The following is a 26366-nucleotide window of genomic DNA, read 5'->3' as shown; positions in this document are numbered from 1 at the left end:
TCTTAATCTGTAGCCAATGGAAATATTTGGATTAAAGAGAGGTTCATCATTGACTGGAAACATGTTAATTAGTTTGTTAGTTTAAAATATGATACCATCCAACATCCAAGTGTTGACAAATTGAACTGTTATCGCTCCAACATTACCACTTTGGAGCCAACTTAAACAAACTACTGCCTGGGCTCCTCTGATAAGGACTTAGTTAAAATAAGGGAAGTAATCCAACTCAATGCTCAATGTAATATGATTAAAGTATTTTTTTTGGAGAGATACCTTCACTTGTCCAGTGAGTGATTCATTCATGGTCAACAAGGAGGATTTGGTTTATGACTTTATTTCATTGCACTAATCTGTTACATTTTGATCCACTTTCTTGACTTATGTACCAACGGAATGAATGTGGTGTTAGATGTCGTACTGATAGATGTACTATAGCATGTTAATAAAGTATATGGGCTATTCTGACCAGATTTCATTCTGTGGGGTTTGGCTCTGAGGCAGAACTGTGCATTATGGGTAGAAAATAGATATAATTAATTTTGTGAATATCGTAGGGAGTAATAATGAATTGGCAACACATAGAAATAAGACATCTTGCCATTTATTAAGGCCCCATCTGTTTTCCACCTGGTTAATGTGGTGCTGACACAGTCACGGTCATCCCTTTTCCTTTTTTTTGTAAGTGATTTCACACAGATGGACAATAATTCGTGTTCAAACATCACATTAAAGCCTGAGCACCAGAATAGGCTTTCAGCATGAAAATGAAAGTCCATTCCTTGTGAAAGATCTTATGTGTGTTCAGCAACATTTACCAGTTCGATCATTAGTTCAATACTCACCATTGGCTTTTCAAAATCTAATTCTCACTGCAGGACAGTGATCTAGTATTTCCACAGTGTAGTTTTTCTTTATCTTAATTAGGATCTGAATCCATTTTTTCCTGTTCATTTGTTGCTGGTTCCTGTAGATGAAAAGCAGTCATTTAGCCGTGGCTGGCTGCGTGCGGGCCGGGCTGTGGTTCTCCCTGGTTCTCCCTGGTTCTCCCTGGTCTCCCTGGTTCTCCCTGGTCTCCCTGGTTCTCCCTGGTCTCCCTGGTCTCCCTTCCCTCCAGCGGGGCCCCGCAGTACGTCGGCGTCTCTCAGCGTTGGCTCCCGGCCCAGGGGCCGACGGAGCAGCGAGGCAATGCTCAACTTTTGACTTAAAGCTTACTAAAATCTTTCATTATGTTGATTAAAGCGTTCTGTTTCGACTTTGGAAGCTTCTGCTCAGAAAGAATGTGGCAGCAGGAGAATACGTTATTATTCGTGTTTTTGGATTGCTGTGGTTTCCAGAACCGTTTATTGAGTCTCTCACAATTCCTGAGCAAATATTTGGTCTTTTATTCTTTGTCTGTATACATACAAACCTTACACAGTAACTTTGAATGAAATATGATGATTTCCAAGAGGATGCAAAAAAAACAAAACAGTATAACGGTTTAAGAACACAAATAATCAACAAAAGTAGCTGTCAAAAGGTATTAAAAAATGAAATTCATATCTGGAGATTAAAAATAAACAGACCTATACACAAACCTTAAGTGCCCATTCTTACAGTTTGCTTTGCAGCTTGTGCTTTGGTCCAATGTCACTGGTTTGACTGTGTGAGTGCACTATTGATGAGATAAATAACACTGGGTTAGGACCTGTCCTCAGGACAGTTGGGAATAGTACATGGACACTTTAAGACAAGAGTTACAATGAGCGAAAGCACACATGCTTCTTTTATCCCCCTCATATACAGATTGCTTTATATTAAAAAGTGCATTGTAAGGATATACATTGAGTTGTCTAAAAAGTAGTATATTCTCTGTGTGATGCTGTTATGAAGTCGTAGTGGTGAGGAAAAAGTCTGTTTTTGATGGCAGCACCAGAGATGGTGAGAGCCTGGTCTACCACTTCCCAGGGATGGGCACCCCGCATTCATACCAGCCCACGAAGGGATGGGGTGTACGCCGGCCAATAACTCCAAATGAAACTGGCTGCTGTCTGTAGGCCCGAAAATACCCTGCAAAGGGAAGACATGTCTTGACATGTTTACAGCCATTTAGAGAAATGCACCAACAGCAAACAAAAGAGTGAGCATTTCTGGATCTTATGACCAACGAACGCCCAGGAAGTTATGACATTAATCTAAAAAGTTAAGGTATTCAGGGAAAGACGGGTCTGCGTGATGAAAAGCATGTGACATTAGGGCTAAAACACACAAGCCCCTGGTCGGTCCTCAATTTAATAGTATGATGCATCTGTATTTCTGCATATATGCATCTGATCCACTAAAAAAACCCACAGAGCCAGAAGGACTGATCAAAGCTTTGAGCAAAAGTAGCAAAGCCACAAATGTTTACCTTGTGCTGAGGGCAGATTATTCGAGAGGTATGCTGGTCCTGTCCTCCCGTCCCTGTAGGAGTCCACAAACTGGCATTGGTCTTCTCCCTGGCCAAACGTATCGCCTATACTGTAAAAGGGCTCTGTCGAGGAGAAGGGGGAAATGGGTATCATGATTAAAATTCTTTATGATTGCACAGGGAAGCCTACTGACCATAACCGGTTTGAATATAAACGCAGCCGATGTTACACGTTACCTCTGAGACCATCTCCCATGAAGATCTTGTATCGTAGAGAGTTACACAAAACCACACCCACAAACTTCCTGTACCACGTCCGCTTGACGTACTGGCTGCCCTTACAGCTGCTGTGGGCCGAGTTGTACTTGAAGGTAAAGGGGATCCAGATTGGTTCTCCCCCTGAGGAGCAGAGGAGGAGATGCGTCACGTTGTGGTTCAGTTTCCGTGCCACAGCTGCACGTGTAAAAAACTCTTCTAGTCACCCAGTTCTTCAAAATCAACTCCTTCATTTGGCAATATCATTTTCTTTTTGTCCCCTATCTTATGCAGATGTTTTTAGGTTGCTTGTTTATTTATTTACAGCCATTCATATCATATCATAATGGCTTTTCATAGCACTTGGCCCGTGGGACAGAATCAGCGAGAGAAGCTGATTATATTATAAGCTTATACAGTTAGTTTACTTTTGTCTTTTTTGTTTTGGATGCAGTTTGAGGGATTAAGTCACATAAAAAAAGTGAAAAATACTTGTGTCTCACAAAATATTTAGCAGCAAACACCAGTATCCAAGTCCTATTACAAATGACACTTTTATTGAACCAATCCAATAAAAGACACAGCTTCTGAATTTTTTCCATTTCTGCACTGTAATCTAATAAATCATTTTTGACACAATAAGCACATCCCTCAGAGCTTCTTCAGAGAGATGTTTGCCAACACAAAGTATTGATCTTAAATGGTTATGTAGTGAAAATGGTTCAATCCTAAAAGCACTCACCAGGTGGTCTTTCAATGAGAAGAGGGTCGTCTGAAAGAAAGAATGAATGTGATCATTTCCCAAAGGGAGGAAAAGCATACAGGCACATTTAATGCATTTTCCTGATATTCAGAATGAAATACGCCTCATGCTGAACGCTGATTATACCTTTGAAGTCGGCCTTCACTGCGATGAAGGATTTATATTTGAACATCTCGCATTGCGTTACAATGGACTCCACCATAACCTTGTCTTCAACTCTGAAGCCACAACGAGGCACAATCTCAAAGTGTTGCAGGCGTTGAAACGTGACAAACCTGATTCGGTGACGTAGGTGAGCGTGTCGCTGACGGGTCCCAAACCGAACACATTCTTGGCCTGCACTTTGAAGTAGTACCTGAATGAAAACGCACAAGGGTTCGAGTTAGAGCGCCGCGGCGCCAGTGTTGTTGTGAAACGTTAATGGCCGTAGCAGATGACTGGGCAGGCTTCAGTCAGGCTGATTTAAGAGTGGTCTGTTTTCTATTCGTTTGAATCCAAAGTGAGCGCGGCTCAATAAAATAACTATTTGGCTCGCGTTGAAGGGAGAGAGGGAGGGAAAGGCGCCGAGGGGGGAGAAAAGAGGAGATTAACAGACAACACAAAATAAAAAAGCAATGTATATACATATGTCTATATATATGTATGCTGGAAGGAATACATTTTATGCGAGAAAGAGTCCTTAAAAGAGACATTTCTCACTGAACAATCACCTAGTTTCTGGGTTGTGGAGAATAATTAAATCACGAACAACACCACGAGCGACAGCTTGGAGAATTTGCTCATTTTTCCACTGTAGCTGGCTAATGTGTTACTGCAAGTGTGTGTTCATTGTTGCTGCATCGTGCACATGTGTGCTTCCTTTCACTCTGCAAGGTTGCAGTAAGTTCATGCAAAAAACGTTCACCATGTACAGCCTCAATGGCTCAAAGTAATCGCCATGGCCACGCCACAACAGTAACCAACAAATATATCATCGTACAATGCCTTGTTTTGTCTGACCAACAAAGAAGAGAGTGAAATTACTCATGCAAACTGGAATTATTGCAAAATAGTAAGCAATTTGTAATTCACTCAATTTATCTGTAGGAAAACTTGTGGATCCAATTTGTCCAAATGTGGATCTACATACGTGTGTCTGAGTAGAGGCCTATTGTACCTCAGCAGTCCTGGCATCCAGAAGGAGCCCCTAGGGTAGGAAATGCCAACACTGTCGCACGAGCTATCCCCACTGGAACCACGCGAGACGCGCTGTCATGAACACAAACCGGTTGCAAAGGAGGCAAATCCCTCTTTGCAGACTCTCTGAAAACTTTAACCATTACACGTAGCCAAACAGTGATTGTTTTTCCAAAGCCCACTCCTATCATAACACTGCAAATGTTTGCCTGCAGTGGGGGAGAGGGTACCCCTTATACCTGATTCTCTGAACTCACTCATCTGAAACTGTTTTTTCACCAGATTCTTATGCGACAGCGTGCAATTTATAACGTGTTTCATGCACTGACTAAATCATAATTAAACCGACATGTGCCTATGTGGTCCCTGTAGTCCCACGTACCATTTATCAAGTTGCAAGCAGAGCTGGAAACAAAACAAGAATTTAGATGGTTTGGAGTTTGAAAAAAATCTCCCTTCTTCTGACCGGCCCATGTGGTAAAAGCCATAACTCGTGTCTCTTGGAAACACGTCCTAATAACCAAAACGGTCCCAGGTGACTGTATCCGTGTGAATGTGTTGGATAATGTTTGTTGTATTTATCAGTGTCCAACTCACATTCTGCTCTAAGTCATTTGGGTTGAATATCACAATTAGAAACCCCCATTAACATGGAATAATACAACAGACACACATGACTCACTTTCTCTATGACGCCGATATTGGACATGATACTGCGAATGAATAAAGAGGTTCTGTGTAGGTGCTAACATCAGCTGCCCTTTGAGCGCTTTAGCCACGTCTACACGTTGATATAAGCACACACCAGGTGGGGTTCTTGTTACCTGGAGTTTGGTTTGAGATTCTCCAAAGGCAGGTGGCTCCCGCTGGAGGGTTTGGAGGACCATCTGTTGTTGAGCACGTCGTCATATGAAGCGCTGTGGACCATGTATCCTGCAGGGGCACAACATAGTGAAGTTTAATGTGAAACTAAACGATACCCATCTATGTTATGATGTCAATGACTGTGCTTTCTTCTTCTTAGACCAATCCTTAGAATCCGCTTAGCAACCGCAAGTCACGCAGCTCTCAGTCACTCACTTTGAAACTATGGGGAGCAGCTCCGCCGCACATGCAACTACAAACTACTCCGCTTTGACTTTACTGTCTAAATGTCTGTTTTTACTGGAGCCACACCAACACAGCTGGCGGCTGACAGAATAAAAGGGAAATACGTGCTGCTTTGTTTTTCTTCTTTCCTCTTTCTACATTGTCAAACTGAGGTTTTGATGGAGTAGCTTGTAAACTCTTTCTCGGCGTTGTTTTCGAAGGAGTTCGGCCTTTGAGCCAAGTAGGACAGACTTATTATAGTTAATAATAGTAAAAAACCTCCCCAAAAACCTGTGAGGAAAAGGTCTTCAATGCATCAGAGTGTGTCAATGACCGTCATCTCTTGAGTCCACTTGTGCCGGCAGATCATTTCAGCTGTATTTACAGAGTATAATCTTTGCAATTCACAATACATGAATTCACATGATCGTTAGTTTTTGTTTGTCTTATCAAGCAAAAACCAATGAGCGACATCAGAGAGAAACATTTATAGGAATAGTTTTTTTGTGAATCTAGCATAAAAAAAGATACAACTAATTGACAGAGAAAGTTTTTGAAATGGGAGAAGATTCTGATGAGGGGAGAAAAGTGCCAAAATGCTTGTGCACAGTGTGTGCAAGCAGAGAGGAAACACCAGGGACGGCAGATGGAAAGAGAGCGATGGAAGAAAACAACAGCGATGGAAAAGTCCAACTATCTGTTTTAGACATCTGTGGAAGGACCAGCCCTCAGGATGACCTGCCAAAGAAAACCGTGTGCCTCCCTCGCTGGCCAAGCTGCTTCTTTTGATAGTCCACCACGTCTCACACAGTATGCTGTGATCTTCCTTCTGTGCTCTGTCCCACAACCGCCGACCCACCAAAAAATAGAATCAGGATTTTCCCCCCGATAAACTCCACAGGAGACGTTTCCTGATTCGTTCACAATGAACACGAGTAAGATCCTAAGACCTGACTCAGGAGGGATGGTAACATGTTGAAGGCATATCCCAAAAACACAACAGATGATGAAACAGAGACAAATAGAGTTTCTCTAATCTGACCCAAGTTTTCACACCATATAAAAATGTGTTATTAACCCACCGGCCACTGCAACGGCTCACACGAATAATCGGTTTGGAAACAGATCTTGGATTTGACTTAACTCGGACTTTGAGTGATGGCAAAGTGATGACCTACCTGACACCATATCATCCCTCAGTGGGCGACCCCAGTCCAGGATGATGAAGGAGTGGCAGCCCTCCATGGCGACCACAGTGAGGTTATGAGGCTTGTGTTTGGGGGGCTGATTCTGATTGGCTGCCAGGCTGTCCTTCTCGATCAGGTTTTCCAACACGTCGACCTGGAGATACTCCAGAGCCTCCGTCAAGGAGCAAGGAGACGCTGGGTCCTTCTGGATGTAGTTCACGTAGGGAGCTGATGGCCAGAAAAGTGAGATGGAAAGGAATCTAGTTTGACAGTTTGAATCTAGTTTGTTGGCAATTGATAATTGATAATGATATTTATCTTTCAATATTAAAAAATCATTCATTTTAATGGGCACAAACTTGCAGCAGAGTTTACAACACGTTGACACTTTTCTAGCTCGTACTATTTTTAGTTTTTCAGTCCCATTCAGTCATTTTGAAACAGCCTAATATGAGGGTTTGTTTGTAGTGTTTTTTTTTAAAGTGGGTACCTGCCCTCACGTCGGTAGACCTCTTTTTTCTCTTTTTGTTTGTCCTCTAGGACTCTGGGACGCCCGGCTGAACCTACAGCTGAAAATACTTTAGCTCTCTCACTCTTCGTTAGTGAGACAGCGATTTGAAGGGACCCACTGGAGTCGTTCCTACTCTTCCACGATGATTTTCCCTCTGCACATACAAAGAGTCTAACACATGTCAGTAGCTTGTCTCCACATCAACACGCTGTCTGTAAGGCTTTATGGGTTCAGGCGTTTACAAGCTCCTACCGTATGTGTATGTTATGCAATCATATGGCTTATGTATTATGCTCTCGTACACTGAATTACACGATCTGTCGTCAAGGTATGCAGGTCGATGTCCCTCTACGCACAGGGTGCTCGTTAGGCTGCAGTTCAAAATGGCATCCACATGTCCGGGATCAGTGCAGGCTCATGCAAAGAGAAGATCCAGATGTTTTGCTCTGTTTATCTGTCCTTCTGTCTGTCTTTTTCTGCTTGTTAAAAAGCCAAATGCAAAAAAACCAAAACAGGCAAATACTGTTGTGTGAGCCAGATGGATCAAATGACAATGGGAAACAGTATCTGTACAGTTCACATAATGTCAAGTCTAATATCAGTCCAGTCAGGCATTAGTTATCATTCTAATAGTCCAAACATCCTGGTCCTCATTTACTCAACTGTATCTAACTGACAGATTCATGGAACTGTTTTTATTATCTCCAGCGGGAGAATCATGTGAGTGAGTAAGTGAATTGAGCTTAAACTATATCAAAATAAATATGAAAAAGGATGGCTGCTCATTGAGCCTACAACGACAGCTTAGTTTTTCACTGCTGTACTGCTTTAAGTACGTTTTCTATGTGAGCGAATGGCAATACTTTTGTATCTTTACTTTACGTACTTAAACTTTACGTTTACCAAGATAGATGGTTTCCAAGCCTTGTGATTGTCCCACTGTTGCTTCTGAAGCAGATGATATTAAAAGCTCTGGCAGTGCACCGGTAAAGACACACCCATAATTCAATTGGTCAAGAAATGATAGTGAAGCCGTTGCTCAGGGTTTCATCCCCTTTGTTAAACTAGTAAATGGCTCTGCACTCATTTGCATCCAAAATACTAACCCATTAATCTTCCAAAAGCTATGTACTTTAACTGCTGGTATTTATCTGTATATGTACTATAAAAGCTTGTGGTCACAGTGTCTCCACAATTCTTGTTTCAGCTGTGGAAATAACAATAGTGGAGATACTGTAAAAGTAAAAGGCATAAAACGCCGCTATTGAACGGCCTCTGACCTTGTGTCGTATTTTAAAGGCTGGAGCTAAGCAGACGCAGCATTTATAACTGTCTTGAGAATATTGCACACTGTTTGTGCAAGCAGATGAAGTGATATGGCATGAGAGGCCAAAGCAAGCAAGTGGGAACAGGGGGCCAAAGTTTACTGAGATCACTTCTGGAGAGCCTGAGCCCTCAATGAACTGTGTTTTTGTGATCCAATTGCAGATGGATGGAACCAATTGGAACACCATTAGAAATATAACTATTGCATTTTTTCTTGCATATGGATATAGAGTATATATTGTAGCTGCAATAATCTACATTATGGTGTGGATAAAGAAATTATAGTTTATATCTGAGATTTTTTAAAATATTTTGGTTAAAGTATAAGAGGGTCATATATTTCTAAGGCATTGCTCACAAAGCCAAGTTAGAGGTCCAAATGTATTACCACCCAACAAAACAAAACATAACCGCCTACCATTATTTACAGCACGTATGACATTCATCACACACACACACACTCACAAAGTGCTCCTAGACTTTCTTAGCAAGAGACGTATGCTATTTAGTGTAATAATAATAATTTGTGTCTTTTGCTGGTTATCGTTCCTTTTAAAAGAAACAGAAATGTGATGTTAAATCTAAAATTTTACGTTAAGGGCTCTACTCCAAACTGAGGGCTCTGAAAGATTTAGTGTGTGCACAGAAACAGAGAGAGAGAGAGAGTAAATCTACCTGTGACTATTGTTGGATAACACACACTCGTTTCAGTCTTTGAGTACCTGTGAATCGCTTCTTCCCGCCGAGGTCAAGCTCGGACGACGGGCCGTGGTTGGACGTTCTGGTGTCTGGCTCCGGAGTCGGGATCTCCGTCGTGGTGGTTGTGGGTTGCATGGTGGTCTGGACCAAGAGCTCATCTAGCAACAACACACGTGTCAGTGAGCTTTTCATTTAAATAGATGTTTGGTGTTTACACCCAAATTCTAAAGCGTGCTGCTGTGTTTCATTTAATCCTTTGCAATTGGCACCATGATCTGTGGAATGAGAGTTTCAAATAGATTTCATTAATCGTGGGTAGATGGTGAGCTCACTTCCCAAATGCTGTATTCTTATGTAATAAATGGCTACCCATATTTTCCATACGAGGGGGCCTTGAACACAACGGTCATTTGACAAGTCTGCATGGCTGACAAATGTGAGGAATCCAATTAGTTCCCTTCTACTTTCATCGTCGTGTTTTCCCCCTGCACCGCATTACTGGGCCTCGGTGTGACAGCATGGTCTACACGCACGCCACCAGCTTTGAGCCATGGCAGGGAAATAGTAAGGAAACAATGTGATGCTCAATTCGTCAAGCGAAACCCCCAAAATTAAAGCAAATATCAAATGCGGCTCAAATGCGACATAATCCTTGGTAGATCCGAACACACGAAGGGGAATGACAACAACCGCTCCCATTAATCAAATGCTGCAGTTTTCCACCCAGCTGGCGTTCAGTTGAGGCTTAAGTTCATCTATCACTTTTCAAAGCGAACGTTTTGAACAGCAAACACATCGCAATAAATCATAAGCGAGGAAATTCTCTTCAGCTCAGTAATGCAGTTCACATGGTCCCTTTTTTTGGGACGTTTTTGGAAACGGCAAAATATCCAAAACTTCAGCCATGGGCCGAGGTCAGGCCAAACAAACAAACAAGGCAAAGAGGAAGAGACCAGATAAGCTAGCAAATACATAATCAATAACAAACAGTGCAGTCAACAAACAATCAGCATTTAGTGTAATTAAGACCATTAGAAAAAGCCAAACTCAGCCAATACCTTTCTTAAGATCTAAAGCGTCAGGCACCAAGGTCCCTGTAACCATGACGTCCATCTCCATTCCTGAGGATTCCTCTGTCAGAAAAGTGGAACAAGCTGTAGTATCAATCTCACATGACCATGTTCATATTTCTGAGCTTGGATACACATTGACATGTACCCCCACCTTTCACACCAGCCATTATACACACTTTGATATTTTTGGAACTCAAACACAAATTTCAGTGAATTTAATCGTGTGATGAGATATTAAGAGAAATTGTGTAAAACCAGGTTCTAAGAAAACTGGACCTGCTTTCTTTACTTTGGACTTCAGCTCTGTTCACTCCATATATTTTTACATGACAATTGCAGAAATCCCCATTACTTTATTTCTTTCTCAAACAGAAAACAAACTAGAAATCTGTTTATTGCTTGCAAGGTTTTATTTTTGCGTTTTGGTGAATTGCAAATCTAGAATTCTGATCCTCTACTGGTTTGGATTGGATCAATTATTTAAAATCTGTTCACAATGTGTACTTCAATACTTAATAATAGCCATGGTGTGTGTTCATGCATGTGTTTTTAATATATTTAATATACTGTCTTTGAACAACGACCTACATGGAAATGCACAACTGACAGCTCTTCTTGTGTTTAAACATGCAATACTCTCACCACAATAAGGCACCAGATGTGGAGACTTGCATGTGGTTTCTACACACACACACACACACACACACACACACACACACACACACACACACACACACACACACACACACACACACACACACACGCGCGCGCGCACACACACACTGAGCAAGCATAGTTAAAGCACACAGTTGTAAAGTTATTGGACTCACATAGAAAACACTAATGGCCTTGGCCTGAGCAATTTAAGTGAAGTGATTATTCTCTTAAATGATTCACTTTCCCCTTAACTTCAGTTAAGAGGAAAGTCTTAACTTTACTCAATTGGGACACAGCAGTATTTTGTTACATCCCTTTAGCACAAATCTCTTTGTACATGAATCTTTTATACAAAGGCTGTGAGCTGTGATGAATTCCAGTTGCTTATGTCTTTCTCAAAGTCTCACCTTCTGGATAACAGTCCAATATTCCTTCCGTATCCAGCAGTGGATACCCATATTCATCTGTTTTGGAGAAGGTTCCAGGTGGACAGGTTGGGAACGGAGGGGCAGCGGTAGACTCCTCCATGCCAGTGGTGGTGGGATCATATGTGGTGGTGGGAGCTGTGGTAGTGGTAGTGGGAGCTGTGGTGGTGGTGCTGAGGCGAGGACGGTCCAAACCAACCACGGGTCTCCCCCCCAACATGAGGACCTTGTCTTTGGGATTGACCACCGGCCGGCTATCTCGGCCGTGGCCAAACAGAGCCATACCTTCCTGGTTCAACAGAGGACTGCCCATGTCGTCTGGTGGAAGGTGGAGCGGAGGAGCAAAAATAAATGAATGTAATATAATCAAGCCGTATACTGTTTGTTTGAATGTCATGCAATGCTATTTTGACGGAAGTGAATCACCAAAAATCGTGCGTCCATCTGCTCCGAGCACCACTCTCTTGGGCCTGCCCTGTGAGTCCTGGAGAACTCGACCATCCTGGTTCATCAGAAGCCCCTGCTCCAAGTCTACTATCTGTTAAGAAAAACATGTTCCTGCCAAATCTGAAAAGCACTTCAAACAGAACAAACTGTAATCTTTTGGCGATAATTAGATAGAAGAAAATTTTCAAGAATGATATGCTTCACAATGCAATATTACATATATTGTTACAATCAATGAACTAATAAACATAACGTAGTTACCCATTTGGTTCCATCCGGTCCTGTGATAAATCTTTGTCCGACAGCCTTGCTGGTTTCCCGAGCGGAGGAGGAATCCTTGTCACTTGTGGCTGTCAGGTTTGGACGTCCATTTTTACCTAACAATTATACGATCATAGGAGAAAAAAAATTGTTGCTAAATAATGAACTGATGACTGCATTCTAAAATCTACGAATGGATCATTACTTAAGCAAAACCAGGCTGTGGTACCAGCAGCCACACTTTACCGTTTCCATTTGCAGGCTTGAGTTGACCTCCGTTGGTTGGTTTCCCTCTGACCATGGGATAGCGAGGCCGACCTCCCTGGCCCCGAGATGACGATGAAGATGCTGAGGATGACGATGTCGCCTGCGAGTTTCCTCCAATTAATCCCCCTGTCTTTGACACAGTGGTATCGCTACTGACGTCACGATCTGATGTCAAAACTACTTGGGGCAAATTTGAGGAAGAGGAATCAGATGACGAAGAGGAGGACCCGGACGTCGAAGAGCCCAGCTTCGAGTTCTGTGCTGGTTTTGATCTGATGGGAAGCCGGTTCCCCCCCGCGCCAGGACGGCGATTAGCGTGAGTGCCTCCAGATGGTAATACAGGTCTTTTCCTGGAAAAGGTTTCTCCTGTATCCACACTGTCATTGTCCTCAACGGGTAGGTTAGGGTCAGCTGACGTCGAAGCAACTTTATCATATTTGCCACCTTTTTCCCCATCTAGGTAGTTCTTATTTTGATCATTATTCTTATTACTATTAGAGGTTTCTTGAGGGACTGGCTCATTTGAGGCTGTTTGTCTCCCCGAGGAATGACGTGAATCAGAGGTCGAAGAAGTTTCTGACGAAGAGGGAGACGATGAAGAGGATGAGGTAGTAGGATTTCTAGCATCACTAGAGGCTGTATTTTTATTGGTCAAAGAAGGCTTAACTAAAGCCGCGCCCACTCCATTCTTCAGTGAGTCAGGAGCTCGTAGATCGTCACTAGTGTCCTGTATGGTGGACACTCCTGCAGCACCTGTTGCCCCTGACGCCCCACCAGGCGTCCCCCTCAAGACGGATCGACCAGCCGCGGCGGAGGACGACGTCCCGGTCACAGGGGCCTTAGCGGAAGATTTCGTCGAACCAAACCTGCCAGGATAACGGCGAGCCAGCCAAGGGTATCTGGCAGCAAACGACGGGCTGATGCCTGTACGAGAGACCACAGGTTTATCACTACTTCTCTCCTTCTTTGCCACTTCCTCCCCTCTCTCCTCCTCCGTGGTTTGCGAGGGGCTTGAAGTAGGCTCTTGCTTTTTGGTTACTTCTGCGCCTGTGCCTTTGTGATTGCTGTCGTCACCTCCCTCCCCGTGGGTTGTGTCTCGCTCAGGCGGCGTCCTGTCTTGTAAAGCGGACCGCGACGTTGCGGCGCTCCGCGCGTTCGAAGAAGTCCCTCGGTTTGAAGTCCCTCGGTTTGAAGATCCTCGGTTTGAAGTTCCGCTCGGTGAATTGAACTGTGAGGTTACGGCGGGTTTGTAACCGTTCAGCAGTCGGGTTGAATTCCCTCTAAACACACTTCCAGGATGTTTTCGGCTGTAACCGTATCTAGAGCCGGTCCCCTTCGTGCGATCCGTGGCAAACGAACCTCTTCCAACAGATGTACCCTCCGCTTGCTGTGAATTGGTGTCTTTTACAAGTGTAGAGGAGGGTTTAGTCTGTGTTGTGCTGTGTTTATCGTACGTTTCTTTAGTCTCTGGATGCGACAAAGCCACGTAATCATTTCTAGTTGCGGCCGACTCTTGGATTTGTGGGGGGGGAGTAGGAGACGCGGAGGGATCAAAAGAAAAGGTGGGAGCCGGGGAGGTGGGAGAAGATGAGGCGGAAAAAGATTTAGACGAAGAAGAGGAAGCAGCTTTGGATTCTGTTTTTTTATGGACCCGGATCTTAATGGGTCTCCTAGGAGGAGGTTTGGGATGTGGTATCGTTGGGGAGTGCGTCAAAACTTTGAGGCTGGGAGTTTCAGTAGTCCGAGGCACTTCATCTTCAAATTCAGGGGAAACATTGTTATCCGGTTCTTTTTTCTCCCGTGCAACCTCCATGGTTGTCGTCTCCTCAACCGGAGATGCTGTTGTGACAATGTTCTTTTCTTCCTCATCCTTATCTTCTTTACCTTGAGCTCTCCCTCTGGACGACCCTCTGGTCACTGCGTTCCTGACCGATCCTCTTACTGAGGAGAAGACGTTGTGGTAGGAGCGCGACTGGGAAAGTGGGCGCCCGCGCCTGATGGCAGGTGCCGCAGAGCGTGGCCGAGGGGGCTGCTGAGTGGTTGTTCTTTCTTCCGTCCCCTTTGTGGACTGGACCTCCGATTCATCGTGGTCAGTATCCTGTTTGGAAGGCGCGTGGACAGTACTCCGGCTGTCCTTGGATTTTGTGAACGTCGAGGCAGCGCTGCTGGCTGCAAAGGTGGATAAACATTTTCATGAATGTAGGATCGGTCAAATTTTTGAGGTACAACGTGCCGACACATGCTGTTTAAAGTAAAATCTACTTACATCCCGGCATGACAACACTGAGGACTTTGCTCTGTGGTCCCTGCCCCCTCCTGTTGGTGGCTCTTATCTTGAAGATGTACCGTTCTCCCGGCGTGAGACCATCCAAGGTGGCTGTGCTGCTGCTGCCGCGGTGTGTCACACTTTTCATTCCAAATGGCTTCATAGCAGGGGCATAAGACAGGATGTACTCTGCGTGCAGGAGCATAAAGAACTGTTGTTGAAGAGAAGTAGTGGAACCAATCAGGAGAAAACTTGCATAGAAGAAGTTGTTGCCCTTTTCCCAACAAACCAATATAACAATGGGTATGCATCAAGTAGTGACCACAGTTCTCTGTTTATTACCCAGATGTTTACTATTTAGCTCACATTACTCCATGTGCCAACCAATGACACAAATACTGTTTTTTCACACACTATCAAGAGAAAAATCGCATAGGGAAATGATTAATTTCCCTTAATTTTGCAAAGATGAATTCATTTATTATTCCCGTCCTGACCTCGTATCCTCCCATTGGGTTCTTCAGGTGGATCCCATGTTGCTATGACAGCAGTTCCTTTCCCTCTTAGTGGCTTCACCTCAAAGTTCTCCGGTGGCCCAGATGGTGCTATCAATGAGGAAAAGAACACAAGTGAATGTCAAGGCAGTAGTGAGAGCAAAAAAAGGACAGAAACCAGAAGCATAATCTAAAGAACACTTTGAGGAAATTGCTGCTTGAGGAATGTAAAGGAAAGTTCATGCCAGAAGGCTTCAAATAAGAAAATTAAAGTTGCCATATGTTGTCAGGAACCTTTCTTTGGAATTATGAATGGAACTACAGATTGATATCCAAGCTGTTAGCCAGGCAGTAAACGTTGCCATACCAATGAACCGCAGCAGGGTCTGCTGTGACACGGTTTAAAAGCTGAAATCTTGACAAAGCTGCAGCCAAAGATGGAATCAAGCATCAAATAGGCATTTAACACGATGAAGTCTGGTATTGGTAAGTAGACAAGTTATGTAAAAACATAGATTTGTTTTTCCCCGCAGGATAGAATTCCTTTATATTCCATGGAAATGTCTGTAGCTCCATGTAACTTTCACTCCTGGCTCACAACTCATTACTTTTCCTAAACTGACAAAATAATCTTTGCTATCAGTGTGCATACCTGACTCAGGGGTCCTTTGAAAGACGGAGACGCTCCACTTTCCATGGTTTTCTCTCTGAGTGATTCTGACAGAGAACTCGTACATGCCGTCAGCAGACAGTGTGTCTATCATCATCCTCCTTTGGTTGCTGTCTTTGTACTCCCACCGCGCTGACTCGCCCTTCTCCCTGTACCTGATTGTGTAGGATCTGGGTTGAAATAAAAAGGGGATGTTTTTACTCCGGGGGGGAAGTTCGAGTGTATCTCTCTGACTCTTCTTTTTTTTTTAATTCACTTCCTTTCCCACCTGATTTCCTCCGGGCCGACCTTTCCCATCTCAACGGCGGGGTCAACCCAGGAGATGAGGACTGACTGAGGAGACATGACCCTCACGCTGATGTCCCGGGCCTCGTACTCGGGCGGCTCTAGCATACGGACATGGACATATTTGGTTATGCGGCGGCTTGTGATTCCTCACCCACAAAAAAGATGCAAACGCAACAGATGCATGAGAAGAGGCATGTGATGATTCTCTGTGCACCTCTAGGTACCTGATGGGAGTGTTTTGGTTGCAGCTGCTCTGTCGGCGGGTGCGCTCCGGCCCAGGGCTTTCTGTGCCTGCAGTGACACCACATGAACGGACTCAGACGCTATGAATAGAAAGGGATACCAGGCACGGCGAGGGTTTACACTATGCACACTAAAGGGTGATACATTTAGCGCATTCCTGCACAGAATTAAATCAAAATAACTGCAAAAAGTATATATTTTTTTATCTTTTCAGTCTTTTTCAGCAACATATTTGACTGATTTTGCCCTTACTTAGTCTCTTTGTGTTTCGGTTTCTCTGGTCAGATTGGGGCTTGGTGTGGTGTTGCCTTCTCCTCTCCAGTGGGGGAGCTCCTGGTAAAGCTCTCTCGGGCTGCCTGGGACCTGAGGAGGACTGAGGGGCGCGCCTGTGTGTCCGGGTATTAGACACGCCCAAAGCCTGGGCTGTTCTGTTCACCCTGGTGGCCCGCTGTACTAAAGCTGGATTTCTGGCAGCAGGGTGTCGAGACCTGGCTTGACCTGCGAGTGGATGATATTTGAGGGAAAAGAGTTCACGTTAGCTCTGGGACCCTTTAGTTCAATCATAAATTGTGCTCTGTGGTTGATCTGTCTTTAGGGCATGGTTGAAACTAACAGACAAAAAAATCATTCAATATAATTGCTCCAATGAAGACACATCTTAATTACGTATCACTTTAGCCAACAGTGTCAGTTTACATAAAGAAAGGTTGTCACACAAAATATTCGTTCAAAGTTGTCTGTCATCTGCTCCAGGTTCTAAGACCTCCTGCTTGGATTCCAGCCTAATAGTGACTCCATGTTGAATACTGACTCAGACAGCCAGACAATCAATCCCCCTCATGTGGCTGCAGTGTTGAGCGATAGCATTGGCGTTACATACAAAATATCTTTTTGCTTTCCTCCCTCCATCTCGCATTCATCTGTTTCCTCACAATCACTGTCAGAGGAAACAGGTCTGCCCAGTTTTCAGTGAGGAAAGCTGCATGCACATCTGGGTTAGTGCTCAAGTGGATTTGACCAAATAAGATGGGCCAACGGAAGCAACCACACCCAAAACATGTTTCTGTAGGGCTTAAAAGGGTAGAGAGAGGGGAGTCTTATTGCAGGTGGATATGAGTGAGGGACACAACCGCTATGCAATGAGGACATGACTAGCAGCACACTAAAAAAGCTCCCAGGAAGCCGTCCCTTTGCCTCGTTTAGTTCCCCTGTAAGTTTCCCTGTAAGTTTCCTGACAACACATCATGGTGCATTCCTCCCCTTTGCGTTCTGGGCAACTGGCTGTTTATTAATGCAACAGCTATCTCTCTCTGATGTTGCATTTCCTGTTATAACACAGGTAGATGAAATCCAGCGTTCTGATTGGTTGAGAGTGAGTCACAGGAGGTGCATTATTTAAGCAATAAGGTACGAGAGGCTGTACTTTATCGTCCAATAATGTAACAGTCCGAGGGTGTAGTTAGGCTTGACGCGCTGCAGAGGGCCGGCAACCCTTTTTGCTTTTATAATATGGTTACAAGTGAAATTATAAATAGTAAGTAAATAGCTGCCTTTTAGCACAAAATTGTTGTAGCCACCAAACGTGTATCACAATTCATCAGTCTAGAGGAGAAATAGTCCCCGAACGTGCATGTAAACACTGTTAGGGTTAGGGTTATGACGTCCAGGGCTACACCCTCGAACTGTTACATTATTGGACGATAAAGTACAGCCTCTCGTACCTTATTGCTTTAACAAAAACAATTCTGTCCAAGATGTTCCTGCACCTGTAAAAAGTGACATGGATAATCTTTTCCGCGTGTTCCTCTCGTCTTTTACAGCGAACAATCACTGACAATCACTATTTCATTTACTACAAATCATACAGCATTCTTACTACTTACTGTAGTGTTTATTATTCATCTAATGGATCTCATCTCTTAGAAATAAATTGGTGGACTGTTAATTATCAGTCAGGAAATTCAAACTGGCCAACTTCATTTGATCATCAGTCAAGGACAGCTGGTGAGGGAACACTATAAAGAATAACAATAATATGGGCCAATCTCGTTTTACTATCTGACTTAAGAAAGAAAGCATTTGGTTCTAATCAACCTAAACCTCCCTTTCCCTCTTTTCCTCTTCCTCATTCTGTTTCTCTGGAAATCTGTCACAGTGCATAGTTTGGCCCCGACGCCGCAGACCACTAAACCATTGACTCAACAACGCTCGCACTTGCCAAATCCTTTCCTTCTTTTCCTGGAAGCTCGATGGTCAGAGGTTCTGTGAGGCCTCCAGACAGACAGACACCCCACTGCTGCAGTGGACACCCACCTCAGTGTGTTCAGACAGATACTGGAGAATGTGTGCTTTACTATAGGCTACTACTACTATAGAGAAACTTGATTTGGTAACTGGACTAATTTGCCTATAAGTCAGAGTGCATTTTAGTTGGATTACATGTATCTGGTTCAGTTAAATGGTTTTATAACAGCTGCTCGTGTTTAGTATTTATAGCAATTAGGTTGTTTTTTTCTACAAAACTGCTTATGATTGCTCATAATCAAGATTCCTGCCACATTATCCAGAGTGACTTTTACAAGTGAATAACAAATGCAAATGTTAGGAGCTTGACTTGAGGCCACATCTCCTGGGTATCAGTCTGTCTCCATGTGGCTAATCGGATAGTGCACTTGACTGCTCCTGATTCACCAGGGGACCTCATGGAAAATAATATGCTAGTTTCCACATCCAGAAACTGTTGCAGGTTGGATAGGAAACAACATCAGTAGCAGTATGCAGCTAGCCCAAACAAAGTAAATTAAAACTTAGCGGCATACTAAAAAGAAAAATACAAAAAAGAGAAATTATAATGTGTATATATTATCGTTACTACTTATTTAACTACATATACAGTATATGAAACAGGGAACTATAATTAGCGAGTATGATGACGCCAAGTCTCTTAGAGACTAAAAGGCTTAAATAGTTTAAATAGAGCTACAAACAAGTATTGATTACTTTTTCATTTAGTCTAGTAGTAGTAGTAGTTCTAAAAAAAAACTAAAAAAACAATGCCCATTATCGGTTCATAGAGCCCAAAGTGGCCAATGGTAAAAACGCAAAGCTATTAAATATACAAGAAATTAAACCGTAAAAACAATTTCCATGATTGAAAACTTTCGTGATGGGATTTTTTTATTGTTAGATTCATTTCATTAATTGAAATTCATGTCAACATACGCGCTAGCAAGAAAAAAACGGCCAAGCTTAATAAATGGGACGAGTCACAGACATCGGAGTCAACAGGACAAAACGTGAGCTCCGTGAAATTTCATAGAGAATAATTATTCCATTAGATTCAGCGGTTCCTCTTGTATCCATGATGCAGCAGATCATTACAGCAAACCACTTTTGATTTAACCAAATATTTTTACTGCTATGTCTGTTAACTGAGATGCACCTCTACCATGTAATGTTTTTAAGGATGACTTCAAGTTTACCTGCTGATGAGTTCCTGACAGGTGCACCGCCCAACACAGCAAAGCCATCCAGGTTAACCCATTCAGGGTCTAAAAAACAAAACAATGAAATGTTAAATGATGTTGCCAACAGAAACTTGGTAAGCCAACCATGCATTATACAAATTTAAAGTTAAAATGCCGTTCTTCTTTGTTTCAACTAATACGTTTTTTCCACCTTAGCGAAAAAAGTCGTCCCCCATCAGTCCCCATGTGATCCTGGCAAGTTGTATCTCCGTCACATTAATGATATCGATATGGTGTAACTTATGACCACTGGTGCGTCCCTCGTGCCGCTGAGGTAACGGCGCTCCGTCTGCAAGGAATTTCTAGAAAGGCAACACTGAGACTCGGTCGCAAGGGAGTTATGGCAAACCACCGGAGACGGAGAGACCGCAAGGCCGCTGCAGCACACACTTGGCGACACACTCACACACACACACACACACACACACACACAGTCTTTAGAGGCTTATTTGAGTGCACTGACACACCACACGAGACAATGCATGAGGCGACACTTGGATCCACCCAATCCTCCACCACAATCACCACCAAACCTACACACGTCGAACACACAGCAAGTCACCACAACAGAGGACATTGAGTTAAAGACGCTGGGTCGGGATGTGGAAAAGACGGGTTGGCTGCAGACTGCTCTGCGCTGCTGATGAAGTATGTCTCTAAGATGCCAAGGACAGAGGAAAGCGGGAATAATTACAAAAGCAGGCTAACGTGTGTCAACACTGCATTAAGAGACTTGACTTATGTTTTACAATGCAGGATTAGGAATGAAGGAGCTGTTAGGACCTGCTATTCTTTAGCTTAAAATAACTGGTGTCTGCAGAGCGGATGGATGATCGCCGTCAACCCCAAGTGCTCCATTCTCTCCGTCTGGCGAAGTTGGATGACATCACATCCAATGATGAAGCAATCCTCCAATAAACATCAATAGTACGTGCATGCAGGTGCGTACTCATTACCGGCTGCTTTGAACACAGCGCTCCTTGGTCTTGGCCCATTACAACCATGTTTAAGCCAAACTTCCTTTCCTTTGCTCTCCATGCATTTGTTTCCCTCCTAATTACTTGTTTCTTTGGGTTGTCTTAGAAACATACTCATCAGCTCCCGCTTGATCACACCATCTTAAACCCTGTCTGAGCTTTGTCTCTCGTCATTTTCTTACTCTTACGATATCTTTTTTAACCTTCTCTGTGTTTCTGCCTTACCTACGTCCTCCAGTACGTGCGAGCGACTGTCCTTTCCTTTGGTGAGGCGGTGAGACCTTGTGGGTTTGTTGGAGCTGATGACAAAGCGATCCACAGGTCTTCCATCTAGATGAATTGAAGGCTCCCAGCTCTCCCTCGGGCCCTTATCCACAAATGTCTGTTTCCCATTTTGTGACCGCAGGGACTTCTCTGCTGAAAAACAAATGAGTATTTCCTTCATTCCTTGTTGTGACGGCCTGCTGCCCGACCCATTGTAGCACTGCGTGGCTTTATGTTCAAGCTCTTCTCTAGTGCCAGTGGTACTTCCTGTGCATTGATTATAGCTTCCATCTAAAGAAACTTTGATTCAAATTAAAAATACAATTTATATGTAAAGCAGCCGTGAAAAGTAAAACCTATTTTGACAGTTAATTAAATATATGAGAACTTTCTTGGATGGCTGAAAGCTCAGGACAATAGGCGATCTTCAGGTCCCCTCTTGGCTCGATTTAATTGAAACAAAAAAAAGAGAACACGAACACCACTGTGTTTTGGACAGAAACTGCCTCTTTGCTTTGAGTGTCACTTTAACACAATATCATTTTATGAATTCATCTTGCTAAATGGTCCCAGATGGGACTGCATACATATTGAGAAATTAAAAACAACCACTTGACATTTTGAAAATAGCTTTTTTCTAAATAACGGCCTTGTGCCTGAGATGCTGAAACCTCAGCTGACTCAACAAAAGTAAGTGGATATTTGTAATAACTCTAGAAACATAGTGAGAAAAGGGCTCAACGCTTGTTTACAACATTAGAGACGCTGGCATTATTATTCTACTAGAAGCACTGATCAAAAGCATTGCTTATTGAACATCCTAGATCTTGGATAAGTCATTATCAGAACAAGGAGGCGGTTTGGGCAACAGATCCGCGGCAGCAAAAAGTGCTGCCTCAACAGTTACCGCGATTAAGTGATTAATAATGACTCATGATGACTATCATAACAATGGTCCGATGGTTGCGGCTCGTTGTTGTTGTGTCTTCATTAAGTGTTTGCTGTTTCTGTTTACTCCAGTCAGAACAGACACTGAGATGCAGATTTACATTGCATTGTGCCAGATTCTATTAAGGCATTTCAAAGGGTTCCCCGAAACCAAACACACTTCCTCATTAAAGCAAGTCTGGACCATCTTCCATCGCTCCTAGCCTGTTTCCAATAAGGACACGTATTACGGTGGAAGGGATGTGCTCCTCTGTCCAGACATCACTCTTTGATTTGGCCTCTCTGGTATTTATGTTCCAAGGGCAAACCAGATATTTCTGATTAAATCAAGACCCCTTCAAGCACAGCAGATGCACGATTTCCATCGAAGAATAAACAGATTGGGAAGCAGTTAAGCAACTGAGCTGTTGTAATATCATAATCTTACGGAGGGAGACTTGGTTCCAGAGCGTTGCCATGGGAAACCCGACAATAATACAACATTGAAAGAAGGACAGTGTGATGAGGTAAGACAGGGGAAAGAATTAAGTATGTAAAGAATCAGGGCAGGGCCTGAGGTGCTTTCTTATTTTTTTAATTAAAGAATGTGTTGAAGAGAGAGTGAGATAGACTCATGCACGTGTATGTGCATGAACAGTTTGGTACACGTAGCACATGAAGGTAAGCCCTAAGGTAAGCCCTCAGGTCACAGGAATCCACAAAAATACTTTGTGATCCTGCACCTGCACAGTGCTCCATGTTGACAACAGCCCCGCGGCACCTTAGACTCTGACCCCCAGCTCATCCCTAACGAACCCCTAGCAAGTGTCCCGATGTCGAGGTGAGGCTGAAAAACAAAGACCAAAAGAAACCACGGATCGACAAAATCGTATATATTGTTTCAATAATATATTTAGCATGTCGTATATTATATTATGAGTGGAAGAAAAAAACACTTCTGATTGGTCTGCCTGTGTAATAAAAGCCCTCAACCACCTTTGACATTATTCAAAGAGCCGGTTAACCCAAATAAGTTGTTTACTTATTGATTATTGTTGTGCTTACGCCTTGAAAACACTCAACGGCAAAGTTTCTTTTCCAACAACAACATCCCTCCAGACAATTAAATTACTTCCCTGTCGGCCGTCGTCAGTAGCAACACAACAAACAGTCCCTATTTGACAGCTTATTCTGGCGACTGGCAGTGTCTGGTATATAGGGTCTGATGAGTGATGTGCTAGTATGCCTGTGGTCACAGTCGGGTCTGTCGGCTTAGTATTATTTACTGTGACAGGTTTACTGGAGGTCAGAGGTTAGAGGGACGCTGACAGATGTGCAACAAAGAATTACACAGCTGCCTCTATGAACATCATTTTCATCTGGAAGGGGGGGGGGGCTTAGTGTCAAAAATTGCCAGGAGCTGTTGAATTCCTTGTAGCACCTCTGTCAGCGTCCATGTGACCTCCGACCTTCAACAAACTCTTCCCAGTAATCAATATGATCATAAAGCCGACACCATGACCATATATATTGAAAGTTAAGCTATAATTTATAAGGGAAATATAACTTAGAACATATTTCATTTGAAGCAACAACCTAAGGTGAGCAATTGTTTACCTTGGGAGGACTACATGTGCACAAAGACGACATCACCTGTGACTTTTACCAGATGAAGCCAAAATCAACATAAAAAGTCTAACATGCCTTGCATTTCAGTGTTGGTGGTCAAAGACTTGACCCAAAAGACTTTTCAAACCATTCAAATGTTCCATCACTAATGAAGACCGACATCTGTGGTTGGTTTATGCTTCATCCTCCTGTGAAACACTTGGTTTGCTGACATCTACTGTGCTGTGGCAGGTGCGCTCATGGCCCAGGCGGTACTTGTTTAAACAACTGGAACCTCACTAGAGATGACATCATGACACCAGCGCACGCCATCGCTGGCAGGTTTTGACGGGCAGCCCAGTTGCAGGTGGGTGGGGGGTACGGGGGTCAGGCCGTTTCAGGGGATCAAACCCACCCGGGATTGTGGAAAATATGAGGGAATATCTTATCAGCGTCACATTTTCCCAATGCAAAGTTACAAAGTTGCTGATGGTAAACATTTTCTCCAAGATATGTCACCGGGCGCTCTTGCATTCCAAGTAGAGCAGAGAAATGCAACGCGACTGGCCTGCAAAGACATGATTCCCTCTTTTCCCCTCAGACTCTTTCCAAATGACTCGCTGCACTCAGGAGTTGATGGACTGTGGCTGCATGGAAGAAGTGACACTATTTATTAGCCAAATGAAGTCTCGTTCTGTTCCCTCCATTTGCACTGCTCCCGCCTGTAGGTGCCCAATTTCATCCACTTTTGTAGAGTGTTCTAGACTGACAAGCTGATGACGTGCGAGCGGGGAAAGTTAATGAGGAACACTCACCTCACCCTTAACAACTACTGTCAAAACACCCGAGAGGGAGACATTTAACAGCAGAGCGGCTCAGTAGCCTGCAGCAGGGAACTGTGTTTGTGTTGAGTGGCTCCCAGGTGTGAATAAGTGAACGAATGAGAAGAGGGGCGTTGCAGAGAAAGTGCAGGACCGCTCTGAAAATACTTCTTGAAAGACGGAAAAGAAAACGGGAGGGAAGGATAACAAAGAGCAGCTGCCTATATTCAGAGAAAGCAATGCTCTCGTGCAGGAGTGCAGACAGTTAACAAGGAGACATGAGACCTGAGAATATGTTAGTACGTTGAAGAAAGAGGAGGAGGAGGGGAAAAAAAGGCGGGCTGAAACCTGGCCTAAGCGGTTTGCGCCCTGCGCTCCAAATGCCATGTGGCTTTATGGCATTTCTGATATTTTGACTGTCTGGAGGATTTAGGCGTCTTCTTTTGAAAACGACAGTGTCTGTGACTGTCATAAATGGTACATTCATTTGATTTTTCAACAGGCAGACATGGGTTCCAAAATCTTAAAAAAAAAAAACTTTCAATCATTCTTTCTAAGTACAATTCCACCCCTCCCCTCTAAATGCTGATGACAGATGACCTCTGACAGAAAGGAGACTCCGGGACCAAACCACTTCTACTCTCCCATGAAAATGGATTTTAAAGGTTATGTATCTTGCACCACAGATCAGGCATGACCCCCCTCTGTAGCACAAAGAGGCCGTCTGATATTTATCATCATCTTCTAATTGTTGATCACAGCTCCTGCAGCACGTGCCCGCCATGTGAGGTAATTAATGAAGGACTTGTTCCATGACTGCTGTTAAGAGACCAGCTGCCCACATCATATTTCCCCCAACAGCGAAAAAGTGCTGTCAGTCACACTAACTTTTTCGCAATTGTAAAAGGTAAATGAAAAACTCTACATTGGTCATAGCAAAATGGAAACACTGAAACTATTTGGAAAAATGAGCACGCGCATTCTTTAGTCTCAAAATAACAGCTGCATTACATTTTAATGCACCAAAACTGCAAAAAAGCGATCGATCTAATGTCTTATGGATTCAACCACAAAAAAAAACACAAAAGCAACAATAAGATCATACTGCAAAACATGCATTTACTTTTTATTATACCAAAGTATGCCAATCTTTTTTTACCTGCCCAGCCGCCTCCTGGTGCGCAAAACGTAACGAATAGCGCCAAGAGCGTCCTGCTTGCGGCTAAAGCCATGTCGGGAGTGCTGCTGCTGCGCAGCGACGCACCAGCTGGATGCGGAGGGCTGGGACACCGCCCCCCCCCCCCCCCTTTCAAAATCAGACGATGTATAACACACCCATGCACCTCTGGGAGCTCTGTGGGATAAAAAAAAAACCAACGTGAATGAAGACGCATGTTCTCTGGATTTTATTTGGAGCAAATGAAATGTTTCATTCGGTGACAATATTTATGGCTTTTAGATCTTCATGCGAATCAAGGCACAAAGAATGCACCACATGCCACTGATCACTTCCAAAGCGTCAGCTGTAGCAGGTGGAGGGGAAGTAAAAGGCTGCGGGAAGTCAACCAATAATTAGGGCCAGAATAATTCAGATCTGATGTTTTGAACATTAAATCGCCCATAAACTTTTCATTGTTTAATTCAAACCATACTATTATTATTATTGAGGAATGGCGATTGGTCTTTTTTTTCAATGTCAACTTTGAAGGTCTATCTAAAAATGCCAAAGCAGTCTAATTGCACCTGTCCTGTTCCT

The 26366-nt window shown here is 43.5% G+C and overlaps 1 protein-coding gene across 2 annotated transcripts; it reads right to left on the bottom strand.

Annotated features, from left to right (window-relative positions):
- Window positions 1–471: 471 nt before the first annotated feature.
- fndc1 (fibronectin type III domain containing 1) lies at window positions 472–25859 on the bottom strand. 2 transcript variants are annotated; one of them, XM_037450282.2, is made up of 22 exons: window positions 25770–25859; window positions 21216–21407; window positions 19969–20037; window positions 16739–16984; window positions 16468–16566; window positions 16224–16341; window positions 15938–16125; window positions 15289–15396; window positions 14792–14980; window positions 12505–14694; window positions 12259–12374; window positions 11977–12088; window positions 11533–11868; window positions 10454–10528; window positions 9419–9553; window positions 6851–7087; window positions 5408–5516; window positions 3683–3762; window positions 3387–3416; window positions 2627–2788; window positions 2390–2512; window positions 472–2049 (listed from the first exon to the last, which is right to left on the bottom strand). In XM_037450282.2, exons 1-22 carry the CDS (start codon window positions 25840–25842, stop codon window positions 1934–1936), a joined length of 5103 nt encoding a protein of 1700 aa, XP_037306179.2. In that variant the 5' UTR covers window positions 25843–25859; the 3' UTR covers window positions 472–1933. The 2 variants fall into 2 exon arrangements, with proteins under 2 accessions (XP_037306179.2, XP_062415728.1); XM_062559744.1 differs by lacking the exons at window positions 19969–20037; window positions 21216–21407; window positions 25770–25859 and having other exon boundaries at window positions 16468–16534; window positions 16739–16828.
- Window positions 25860–26366: the final 507 nt, after the last annotated feature.

This window comes from Pungitius pungitius, chromosome 20, assembly GCF_949316345.1.
Source record: "Pungitius pungitius chromosome 20, fPunPun2.1, whole genome shotgun sequence".
Lineage (NCBI taxonomy): Eukaryota > Metazoa > Chordata > Actinopteri > Perciformes > Gasterosteidae > Pungitius > Pungitius pungitius.
Note: the sequence above shows the minus strand (reverse complement) of the source record. Positions and strands in the feature narration are given on the sequence as shown.

Coding starts and splice junctions, on each gene's coding strand:
- fndc1 (XM_037450282.2), bottom strand. CDS start 25,842: ATGGCTTTAGCCGCAAGCAGGACGCTCTTGGCGCTATTCGTTACGTTT. Junction 16,126..16,223: donor GTCGGCCCGGAGGAAATCAG/GTGGGAAAGGAA, acceptor ATTTCAACCCAG/ATCCTACACAATCAGGTACA. Junction 9,554..10,453: donor CGCTTTAGATCTTAAGAAAG/GTATTGGCTGAG, acceptor TGTTGTTGCTAG/ATGAGCTCTTGGTCCAGACC.